This window comes from Electrophorus electricus, chromosome 18 (genome assembly GCF_013358815.1).
Source record: "Electrophorus electricus isolate fEleEle1 chromosome 18, fEleEle1.pri, whole genome shotgun sequence".
Lineage (NCBI taxonomy): Eukaryota > Metazoa > Chordata > Actinopteri > Gymnotiformes > Gymnotidae > Electrophorus > Electrophorus electricus.
In genome coordinates this window covers 7624374-7636836 of record NC_049552.1, presented here as the reverse complement: position 1 = coordinate 7636836, position 12463 = coordinate 7624374, and the positions used below count along the sequence as shown (strand labels likewise).

Here is a 12463-nt window from a genome sequence, read left to right as displayed (position 1 = left end):
TATGGTATCCACTCTGAAAGTCAACCTCATTACAGACAGTACAGACAGGATCACGCCAGGGTGATGTATTGTACGAAACCCACACCCTACGAAGACGAGCCTATGAGCGAGTGACGGAGGAAGAAATATGGAGGTAGGAATGAGAGGATGGAGTGAGCACGCTCCAAGGCTGTACTCACATCTACCTGACTCAGAATGATGTCTACTACGCTGCCAATAACGACCAGGGCATCAAACACATTCCAGGCATCGCCAAAATAGCCCTACGCAAAGAAAGTTAGGCGTGCAGACAGGAAGGATGGGAGTGGGGAGAGGAAGGGGACCAGGAGGATAAAAAGGAGAGGGAGGGAAAAGGGGTTAGCATACTACTCCTTGGGATAACACTAGGGATGCATTTGGGAAGCCTTGGAGAATAGAGTAAATCCTACATTCAGCCATTACCAAGGCAAACAGGGCCAAAATGACAATATCTCCAATTAGGCAAGCAGTGGAACATGTTTTTTATGGTCCGAATCACGGAGAGCAGGGTTCTCTCTAAAGAGTAACATCTGGCCACATACCCTAGGTTTGAAGGCGATGAGTTTGAGAACCATCTCCACGGTGAAGACTCCCGTGAAGACCATGTTGAGGATGTCCATGGCGTAGTTAAAAAGGGGAGACTGACCATGATGCTGCGTGGAGGGTGAGGAAGAGGGAGGAAAAAGGCTGATGCAACTCGACCTTCATGTTGTCATACATGTGTACATTTACCTTTAAAAAAAAATCACTTGCATTCAAAGTATATAAAGAATGTAAAAACTTAATTCTTATAGTACAATAAAGGAATAGTAGTATCATTTAATACTTAATACACTTAATATTGAATGTATTGCTTATAAACCATAAAACCCCTATCAGTCCTCTGTTCTGGCTACATCCTCTCACTTCCTGCTTATTATCAATCTTGTATTTTCCAAGTAAGCCTTGGAACGTGTATATTGGCACGTTTCTCTCTAACTTCATTCTAAATTCTCAACTGCCTGAGACTGCACCCACCGGCCTGCTTATCTGACACGCACATTTTTCTTCAGATTTTACTTCCCTTAAATCCACAGCAGTCACACCCATACCCAAGTAATCCTGTTTGGAAACGGTCTTGGTTTTCAGTAACAGGCCTCTATCCAATCCCTTTTGCAACTAAATTATAGAAAGACTTGTAGCTTCACAGCTTCATGTTTTTCCCAGGGCCTTTTAATCTGGTTTACTCTAGACAGTACTGAGTCTGTTTTAGATTATGTCTGTTGATGCTGGGTTCCTTAATATTCTCCTTCTCTTCAGAGCAGCTTTTGATACCATAAAGTATAACACTCCTTTCTTGATTGTGGTTCACTGATGTTATGGCTTATACCTTGTTTCACAGGTAACAGTTTATGTATATAGGCACATATCATCTACAGGCCCTGCAACTTTGGGGGGGGGGGGTCTGGGCTTAATTTTCACTGTTATGCTGATGAGATTCAGACATAGTTCTTCCTGTGGTTTTGTCCTACGTATGTAGATTTAAATCACTGGATGCAGACAATTTATTGAAACCAAAGATAAAAAGTTCTGTTAATGGGTCCTAAAACCTTGATTTTCAGATTCCTGGAACTTTACTACTAATAATTATATTTCCATTAGGTTGTTTCAGTGGTGGCGGGTGAAAAATATTCTCGGTGGGGCCGTTTGTGAGACTCGGTCAGTTTCAGCAACCATCCCAATACAAACTACTAGTTCTGAAGAATAGCCAATATTAGTTAATTAAAATCAAGAGACTAATGACAATTATCATTAGCTGCAGCTATGTGCTCAGATATAAGGTACAGTTGGCTTCATTAGTCTTGTTCATATTTCATATGGGATTTTATGCATCAGTTTAACTCACATACGTTTGGTACAAACCCTGTAGAAGTTAATTTTAGCTTGCATTTTAAAAAGTTTAAGACTTTGTATAAATCTATCAAAAGGAAAGCTCACACTTACATCACCACTACCTAACCTTCGTAGTTTTAAAGCGAGCCAATCTTAGCTCAGTTCGCCAGAACCACCAAACACCCAGCTAACGCTTGATAAGTAAGGCTAGCAAGCTACTAGTTACACACGTTAGCAAGCTGGCTATCTCGATGTGCCGGAACCATTAAATTAATTACACACGCTGTTAACCAGCTAGTTAGATAAGTTAGCGAGCTAAGTTAACGTTAGCTAAGAGTCAACACTAACGCAAACCTAGCTATATATAAATGAAAAACTACCACAAACTACAGACAGCTAGGCATGTAAGTCATTTCAGCAACAAGTAGTTTCCCCACCAAAGTTCTCTCAAATGGATAATGGAGAGGCGATCTTATTAAAGTGGGGGGACACCTGAAACGCTGTATCTTGATTAACCACGTTTTTCATTGTCAGTAACATTAGACGTTCCTACGCCACCACTGACTAACTCGTCATAGGGCGACAAATGCAGGCGTCCGTTAGGCATCCGTGTCGGAGGACGTTGATTGGCTAAATTTATGTTGCCATGTGCGTATCTTGTCTCGCAACGGTCAGCAATTGGTTGCTCTGATTCTCTGACTGAGCGATTTTTCTTTAAGAACTATGTGTGTTTATTTTGAAAACGAAAATAATTTCCACAATTGAGAACATTAGACATGTTCTTGTGCAACATTTTCTTGTGTTTGTAAAAGGGCTCTATAAAATATATTATTATTGTTGTTGTCGTTGGTGTTGTTGTTAACCACCTACAATGTTATCACCCTACGTGCGTCTCTGAGCTGTTCTGTTTCCTTATTACTTGTAATCCAGCCCACCTCTAGTTTGACTATGACTACTGATTCTCCTGTGTCCAAACCTGCGTGGGTGTTGACCGCTCCTGTTTATGATGACCACAAATCACAGATTAGCCCTGATAAAGATCCCTCACACATGCTTTTTTCCTCTCATACATTACAGTAGGTTGGAAAAGCTAGCAGTTAATCCATTATGCAAATGGGTCATGCTTTTGACACCTGCTATCTTTCATTAATTGTTAGCCACAAAGGCTGGTTTGCATGCATAAGGTTTCTTATTGTGCCACATTTGTTTAAACCTTGTAATGACATTTCTTGAATTCATTCCTTAGGTACATCTGTGCAATTTTGCATGATGGAGCAACACTAGTGGTACATTAGTGAAACAATGCCTCACCTGTATGGCCAGGCAGAGTGTGTTGAGGATAATGAGGACGAACATGACGTATTCAAAGCCTGTAGAGTTCACCACATACCAGAACTTATACTGGTAGCGGTTTTTGGGGATGTATCTCCGCAATGGGCGAGCTTTTAGAGCATATTCCACACACTGACGCTGTTACAAAAAAAAGGGAAAACTCACATGCATCTAAGAAGCTCAGAGCTTCAGCAGGAACACAGCTGTTCCGTTTTAACCTCACACAGCTGTACAGCTTTAAAAAGGCTTTTCTTACCTGGTTCTTGTCTAGCTCACAGTTCTTGTACTCCTTCTCTCCCTGCTCCTGGAAGGTGACAATGACGAAACCCACAAAGATGTTCATCATGAAGAAGGCGATGATGATGATATAGATGATGAAGAAGATGGAGATCTCCACACGGTAATTGTAAATAGGACCCATGTTCTCTCGGTTGGAGTCTATGGCCTTGTATAAGAGGCTTGAAAGTATATGAGAGATGAAAGAAAGCAGAATGTGAAGGTGAATGAAAGGCATTTAGATTTGACATAAATTTCTTGGGTCTCTGTGGATGCGTGTGGACGCAGAATGTAGGTGTCCATACGCTGGCCAGCCTTCGAAGGTGGACACAGTGAAGAGGGCCATCATAGCCATCAAGACATTGTCAAAGTTGAAGTCACTGTTGTACCAGATCCTTTCACGTACTTGTGGCAAGGCATTTTCACCAATATTATACAGAATGTATGTACCCCTAAATGAAAAATAGGGTGAGGGGACACACACACACACACACACACACAGACAAATATTCCTAGCACAATACTTCTTCCAGTCTACAATAAAGCCACAAATGTAGCATTCATGTAAATCAACCTTTCCTGTGTTCAAGTGATTCAAGGTAATTCAACCTTGTTGTTTTACAGGATTAAAAAGCACAGCTGTTTCCTGCTATGAGATAAGGTGATGCTAGGGGATAAGATTAAAGATAAGTTAATGGTTCAAACTAAATTTTACATAAAATCTTTTGTGAAATGTAATCATTCATAATGAAATGCAAAAAAAAGAAAAACATGCATTCGTGCCAATCTTTACTGCATATCTGTGTTGACTACACTAAATGTAATACTTACTTGCATTCATCTGGGCTTGACTTAGCTTCATCTGTGCAGCGGTAGAACTTTCCCTTGAGAAACAGATGTTACACATTTAGTTCAGCTCTGTTTGTTAGTGAACTATATATACTCAGACTGAGTTACACTGCTCTTACATCTTTGTAAGAGCAGTGTAATGATGCTCTTTGTCTGTCTGTGTCCATTGGTGTTACCTTGAATAGCTGCACGCCGATACAGGCGAACATGAACTGGAGGAGAGTGGTGACAATCATGATGTTGCCGATGGTCCTGATGGCCACAAAAACGCACTGCACGACATGCTGCCGGGGGGGTAAATGACAGCAGATTCAGGAGATCACAACAAAGTTCAAAATATATCCAAATTGCAAACATTATTGCACTGATTCAGGACCTGTAAAACCTTACACAACTTAGCTTTGAATGAACTGAATTAGTTGTCAAGCTTGTTAAGTCTCATTTTGGCCATGGGCACAACACCCTCCTTCCGAGAGTAGCTACTAGCACAGAAGTGCCTGCTGCCCTGAGCTGTTGTTTATTTAACACAGGTCCATTAAAATGCTCTTTAGCAGCAGCGCACATCCCTGAAGGAAGCCCCTCCATCAGAGCTATCCGCATATGAATGTGCACCTCACAATGTGGTGTGTTCCTTGTCGTGTAAAGCCCCGGGTAAAGCACAGGTAGGGACAGAGCAGGACGCCTTACCTTCAAACCCTTGGCCCTGTTGATGGCCCGCAGAGGCCGGAGCACGCGTAGGACTCGGAGGATCTTCACCACGGAAATGGCCGACGACCTGTGGATGGCAAAGCACAAAGCTCACAGTCAGCCCTGATGCACAATGATACACACCAACAAGACTAAAGCTGTGTCCACACTCCACACCAACAAGACTAAAGTTGTGTCCCCACCCCACACCAACAAGACTAAAGCTATGTTCCCACCCCATACAACAGACTAAAGCTGTGTCCCCACCCCATAAGAACAAGACTAAAGCTGTGTCCCCACCCCATAAGAACAAGACTAAAGCTGTGTCCCCACCCCACACCAACGAGACAAAAGCTATGTTCCCACTCCACACCAACAAGACTAAAGCTGTGTCCTCACCCCATACCAACAAGACTAAAGCTGTGTCCCCACCCCACACCAACGAGACTAAAGCCATGTCCGAAACTCTGACCTATCACTATGGTAGTGCACTACTTTGGGGTTCCTCCATCTTGTAGTGGTATCCAAAACTATTGCACCACATTGTTTAGTTTGAAGATTTGCATACAGCTTCGGCGAGGAGCAAGAGATGATGGCAACATCTTCAGGAACCTCATAGGCCTTTACAAATGAAGTATTAGGTTAAGTGAAGAAATGCTTTCGGTTTTTCAAAGTTCTTTCTGTAAACACAGAGGTTAAGTGTATAGTTGCCTAGATTGTTTTACCTTTTGGGTCAAATAATTGTGTTAAAATCTTTTTACAAACTAGCCAGCCAATTGGCTGGTACTGCACCAACTGTACCCTTTTTAAATTACCTCAGAAACCAATTAAGATGTTGTCAAACTTGTTTAATGTTATATAATCTGCTGTCACAAAGTAATGAGCTAACACACATAGCATAGTGCCCAAAGCCATTCAATACAATGACAAATTCTGGTTCCTATAATAATGTAATGATCCAGATTTTCACATATAGATTATTAGATACATCTTAAGTTTGTTTTTCAGCGAAATACAGGCACAAGGATGGTCAGCCATTTGACTAAAATACACCACAAGGATATTTTAGTTGGTCACTTGTGTTTTAAAAAGGTCCAATTATTTTCAATCATCAGCAAAGCATATTTAAGAGGTTTAAATGAAGTAATGAATGTATGCAAACAAGTCACCAGCCTGCAGATAAAAATTTAAAACAAGCTGGCTTTCATGCCTCTAAACACAAGTCACAGTGTATTTCTTTCATCTGTTTTTTGCAATCAAATGTAATGTGTACTGTACAGAGCAGTAGTTCCAACACATTTGGCATCATTATGTCTGGTACATACTGAATGCCGAAAGACACCAAAGAGACTCCGACGACCAGCAGATCCAGCAGGTTGAAGTAGTTTCTGCAGAATGCACCTTTGTGAAGGAAGGCCCCATAAGCAGTCATCTGTATGTCAGAGGTGAGCAGGTGTGAATTGACAGGCTATTATATCCTTACTGAATTGATGGGCTATTGACAGGCTATTATATCCTTACTGAATTGATGGGCTATTGACAGGCTATTATATCCTTACTGAATTGATGGGCTATTGACAGGCTATTATATCCTTACTGAATTGATGGGCTATTGACAGGCTATTATATCCCTATTATTGTAGGGATACAAGAGTGACTATTATAATTTGTGGGAAAGCCCAAGTAAGGAACTGCTGCCACCAGGAGGCCAAGAATGCTATTGCACCCATGTTACATTTATAATTATGTGTACTTTTCATTTATTGTATATTTACCCCACTCTCTTAAAACCTAATTAAATGTAATGCTGGTTCAGTTTTTGCACTTGTTCAGCAGTTTCTGACTGGAACTTTAAGAACAAGTACATACATTTTCTCAAAACCTTTGCATGCTGGACTATTATATGTTCTGTTTCAATATACTTCATTCAGGATCCACAACAGTAGCCCATGGGCCATGATACTGATCTCTTTGATGTATTTTCAGAAGGTAAAAAATGATGTGACCTCCAGAGTCAGAGGTCAAATCTGAGTCTGATCTTTTTTTTTTTCTTTCTTTTTTTGCTCTGTTCACCAGGTTTAAGTAAATTGTGATAAACCAGTATATTTGACATTTTTCATACTTAGTCAATGATGGTGCAGATATGTCAGATTTAAAAGTCATTATAATGCTGTCTGTATTGTCAGCATGCTAACTGTATCTGTAATACAATGCCTGTATTGCATTAATATTGCATTATGATATAAGGCATTCTTAGAATTTTAATGCTTTGTCAGATTCCCACTATTTCTTCTAGTCATAGCAATAAGATTCAACTCTTGGATACAATGCATCTGCAAATGCCAACACCCATCCAGAACAAAGCACTAGTCAGAGAGGTGCACCTGATTACAGCGAGACAATAACACGCTGTCTCCAAATCAAACAAAGAAGGCTTTGAATCTCAGTGGTATAACACTCTACCATCCTTTACACTCGGCAGGAAACAACATACCAGCCTATCACCCAACCATAGTCAGACTCTGTTTGCAAATGTAGAAATGTTTAAATTTCAACATTTGCAATGTTTAATAGCACTGAAGCAAATTCAGTTGCGTGCAATAATTTTTTTTACTGTTCTAAAATACGTGCATTTAGAAAAAGGGATCACTAGGGCTCAATCATTAGAATGACCAGTAAAAGCATTAAAAACCAGTAAAAGCACTTAAAAAATGTGAACAGCAGTCACAAGACTATAGTTTAGTACAAGCATCAGTGAGCCTAAATGAAATCTGTCCATCTTAAACTAGAAGCCCTGTACTGTTTGATTTGACACAATTTCTCAATTTCTGCTGAAAGGGTTTTTTTTAAAACGATAAGAGCATCTGCATCTGGTTCCAGCAGAACATTTTTCACCTTCTAAGCGCAGTGAAACAGACAGACGTGCAGATGTAGCGCTGTGTCCATGAATCGGCATGTCAGAGTGACGAGGATTATGGGAATGCAGAATGAATGACATGCAGGTGTGTGCTCCCTCTTTTACTGCAGATTGTCTGAATAGGAAATAAACTTTTGGCGGCATGCAGACCTGAAGCTAATTCAGAGGAGTGCTAGCTCATATATGACCAAAACAGAGAAAAGGACACACAGTATGTTGTTAGGCTAAATATCTAGGGCATGCTGACAATTTGAAATCTGTCTAAAATATATTGAGTCAAGTTTTTATAACTAACAAATGTCATTTTATCTTAAAGTATGAACCTAAATATATGTGCATGGGCACAATATGACAAAGGGTGGGCAATATGCCAAAATATGCCAAAATATAATAAAATATACTTTTGATATTTTTACAATACATGTATTGTAAATGTACCACAATTCATACTCTATGGTCTGAGAATAAGATAGAACAGACCAAATGCTCCAGTGAATAGTTTTTATTCATTTAAAAATAGCTAAGAAGGAACAGAAGGAAATATCTAAACAACTGGATATCTAAAAAATAAAATAAAAAATGTTACAGAATAAGTGCATAATGCACTTCCAGTCAGATACTACGCTATGAAGCAATTTATGCTAATAGTATGCTTGTTAATTTTACAGCATCTCTCTACATATCTCTTTTACACTGATAAACCAAGTGAGAAGTATGTCATGATATGATAAATAACCTATCGTCATATTGCCCACCCAGAAGTATGGCCTGCACCTGTATTGCTGCATTCATTTGGCTACTTTTTAAAAAGAGTTCTTTGGCTTCATTAAAAAGAGGTGGAATGATACATATGTTACAAGGCAATGACCTCTGTGAAACACACTGACACGAAGATGGTGGCATGGCAAGGCTAACACAGAAACGGGTTTACCTTCAACACGATCTCAAAGGTAAATATACTAGTGAAGACATAATCGGCATAGCCTAGGACCTGCGGAGGCAAGGTGGTGATAGCGTTACTGAAGCAGCTGAAACCCAAGGCAAGACACGGAGAGGAGCAATTACCTTCAGCAGGATCTCTACTGTAAAGATAGCCGTGAAGGCATAGTCAAAATAACCAAGAATCTGTGAAAGGGCAACACGACAGTTTAGCACAGGCCATTTCAAACACCAGAATGACTGAACCGTTCCATTCATCAGTTAATCTAATAGACAAGAACGTTTTCTGAGATAAGAGGCTATTCAGCAGATGTTCAAGATGACAAATATTTAGTCTGACCATTCCCTCCTTTCTGCAGCTTAAATAAAAACTACATGAATCAAGATTAGAAGCCAGAAAGTTTCATATGAAAATACACCCTAAAACAACATGTATATACAAATGTTACACTATAAATAAATACATGTGAACCTTTTCGAATGCTACACTGACGGAGGAAGTAACATGCCCCACTAGGGAAGACAGTGTCACCACAATAAATAGTAGAGTTCCTAGAGATTTCTGAGAGTACTGTAGGGTGCATCTTACGATGTTCCGCATGGAGAAATTCCGGATGGGATCCTCTGCTGCCAGTGAGACAGAACTGAGCATGATGAAGACGAGGATGAGGTTGGTGAAGATCTGGTGATTGATCAGACGATGGCAGCTCACCCGGATCCTGTGGTCACAGTGTGCATAGAGGTTGGCAGTTTTTAGTCTCAGGAGCCATGTGAGTGTCTATCTGACTGTGCAGGTGCTTGAGTATGCATGAATGAATGTGTGGTGTGTGTATGTGTGTGTGTGTGTGTGTGTGTGTGTGTGTGTGTGTGTGTGTGGATGTGTGTGTGTGGGTGTGTGTGTTGACTCACGGATTTGTGCTGCTGAAGATGAAGAAGGCGCTTCCCCCTGGAATGGGCTGAATCTTCTCTTTGAGGCTGAGGTCTGAAAGCCTCTGGGGACGGGGTCCTAACGGGACATCAGGCTCATCCTCATCATTTTCAGCTGTATGTGTGCACACACACATGCAAACACACACACACACACACACACACACACACACGCACATGCCCACACACAGTGCCAGGGACTGTGTGCCATTACCAGTATAGCTGACAAACATCACAGTTGTGAATGCAGTATTTTGGCAGAAATCACACCTGCAGCCTGAACCACTGCCATTCTCTCCTCATCCTCAGCCTCCTTCTCTAATGGAACCTGTGGGCAAGCCATGACCAACACACACGTCTTATATATACACACACACACACACACACGCACTCGTACAGTGAGTTTGGCAAGAACATTTTTACATGGAATATAGGCCCACACACAGAACTATTTATTCAGCTACTCTTTACCTTAGTTTCTCCATCCTGGTCCTCTGTCTTCTCTTCTCTTGTCTTGTCTGTGCTACCACTCCTTTCCGAAAAACACACTCCAGGTCATTAAAGCATTAACACACCCCATACCATACAACCAAATTAGCAGAGAACACAAGTGGCTATTTTGTTCTACCAAATTTTGCTACAGAACTGGGATAAGTGATCTCAAAACCGAGACCATTAAGCAATTGCATTCTGTTCCTGCTTGTAACTTAGCTAAATCTGTTCTGTACCCAGGTTTCCAAAATCTAAACTGGAGCCTTTGGTGATTGAATTTTGGTGTTCTGCTCTGGTTATTGGCTGTTTGCTGTAGCACAATCAGCTTCAGCAGGACACTGATCCAACGGGCCTTCGTTTGGGGAAGACAATCACCTGGCTCTCTTCCTTCTCTTGTTCTCCTCTTCTTGCTCCTTCTGGGCAGAATTCAGGCTCTCTGCATCCGCCAGGTTATCCACAGCGATGGCCAAGAAGACATTCAGAAGGATGTCTGATTACGAGAGTCAAGGAATCACAAGCAGCACATGTCCAATTCACCGTGCACCCTTAGAACCTTCTGAGCCAGATAACTGGACTGCTTCATTAACGTGGCACAGGGCTGGCTGGGACTAAAAGGAGGATACAGTTTCCACAGATGAAGAGGATGATGAAGTAAATGCATACCACCATGCCTGAGGAGGAAGGCCCCCCGTATGCCATAATTCCATCATACATCACCGTGTTCCAGTCCTCACCTGTCAGGATCTGATCACACACACACACACACACACACACACACACACACACACACACACACACACACACACACACACACACACACATTCCAGAAAAAAATGGGCACCTATTGGACTATGTAGATTTAAGTCACATGGGCATATCAAAGGCCATGTACAAACGCCTGGAAACAACCGGAACATACCAGAATATGCCAGTACGGAAATTTACACAACAGCCCAAAGGCCATTAACAATGTCTTACATTACAAAGTCTAACAACTCTTACATTAGGAGGTCCATTTCTAGATTGGTCTATTGGAATCGAGGTGCGGGTGGAAAAGGAGAGCACTCCTGGATGGGAGCGCAGGTTATACACCACAGTGGCATTTGGGTGTGGAAGGTAGCTTTCAGAGCACAGCGCACGAACAGTGGCACGCACCAACCTGAAAGACGGTGAGCAGAGCCTGGGGGAAGGTATCGAAGGTGCTGCGTTTGGTCACGTTCTCATCGAAGTTGAACTTGCCGCCAAAGAGCTGCATACCAAGCAGGCTGAAGATGATGATGAAGAGAAAGAGTAGGAGAAGGAGGGACGCGATGGACTTCATGGAGTTCAGCAGAGACGCAACTAAATTACTCAGAGACGCCCAGTGGCTAGAGAGGCAGGCAGAGGGGAAGTCGTTCGGAAAGAGAAAAAAAAACAAGTGTGGTATTGCAAAGAAATTCATTAGCAAAAAACAAAGTGAAATGCTATATTCTGCATTAGTAATCTGCCTAAAATTCTGCATTAGTAATATGTTAGGCCAAATGCATATTCATTAGACGAAATGCTTATGCATTATTTATATAAACTTGTGAAGCTATTAAATGAAACTATAAAATTATAAGCTCATGTTAGCTTTTTATTTTTAAATATGAAATAACACTTTATGGACCTGACCTCAGCCCAGTTCCCCAAAAGCAGGCCAGTGTAAAAATCCTGATACATTAATAAGTGGCTTCCAACACTCATTTCATCTGCAGTGGGGGGGGGGGGTGGCTGAGGCAGGGAAGGAGGCTCTGATACACGTGGCACATTCTCACCGTGTGACCTTAAAGATGCGAAGCAGGCGGACGCAGCGCAGCACGGAGATGCCCAGGGGCGACATGATCTCCAGCTCCACCAGGATGGTCTCAGCGATGCCGCCGCACACCACGAAGCAATCGAAGCGGTTGAACAGAGACACGAAGTAGGCCTGCAGACCCAGGCTGTACATCTTAATCAGCATCTCGCAGGTGAACATGGCCAGCAGAACCTTATTGGCCACCTCTGCAGAAGGGTTGGAGGCGAGTTGGGCGTAAATGGGCTGGGTTATAAGGCTGATCCCACGTCCCAGGGCTACCCCGGCGGCCTGACGGTGTTAGCGGATATGGGCTCATGCGATCGTGTGACGTCAGTTCA

At 41.8% G+C, this 12463-nt stretch overlaps 1 protein-coding gene across 2 annotated transcripts in view; it reads right to left on the bottom strand.

Moving 5' to 3' along the window:
• The window catches only part of cacna1db (calcium channel, voltage-dependent, L type, alpha 1D subunit, b), a 69502-nt gene that overhangs the window by 17999 nt on the left and 39040 nt on the right, over positions 1 to 12463 (bottom strand). The window contains exons 14-31 of one of the 2 annotated variants that reach the window (XM_035536033.1): positions 12106 to 12331; positions 11469 to 11676; positions 10933 to 11053; positions 10685 to 10799; positions 10289 to 10349; positions 10088 to 10175; positions 9800 to 9932; positions 9480 to 9609; positions 8883 to 8942; positions 6360 to 6466; positions 5035 to 5122; positions 4524 to 4631; positions 4330 to 4382; positions 3804 to 3950; positions 3479 to 3680; positions 3202 to 3360; positions 561 to 671; positions 180 to 263 (exon numbers count right to left, since the gene is read on the bottom strand). In XM_035536033.1, coding sequence (XP_035391926.1) covers positions 180 to 263; positions 561 to 671; positions 3202 to 3360; positions 3479 to 3680; positions 3804 to 3950; positions 4330 to 4382; positions 4524 to 4631; positions 5035 to 5122; positions 6360 to 6466; positions 8883 to 8942; positions 9480 to 9609; positions 9800 to 9932; positions 10088 to 10175; positions 10289 to 10349; positions 10685 to 10799; positions 10933 to 11053; positions 11469 to 11676; positions 12106 to 12331 — 2201 coding nt within the window. Of the gene's footprint in view, positions 1 to 179; positions 264 to 560; positions 672 to 3201; positions 3361 to 3478; positions 3681 to 3803; positions 3951 to 4329; positions 4383 to 4523; positions 4632 to 5034; positions 5123 to 6359; positions 6467 to 8882; positions 8943 to 9016; positions 9077 to 9479; positions 9610 to 9799; positions 9933 to 10087; positions 10176 to 10288; positions 10350 to 10684; positions 10800 to 10932; positions 11054 to 11468; positions 11677 to 12105; positions 12332 to 12463 lie in introns of both variants that reach the window. The other variant, XM_035536034.1, reaches the window with a different exon arrangement.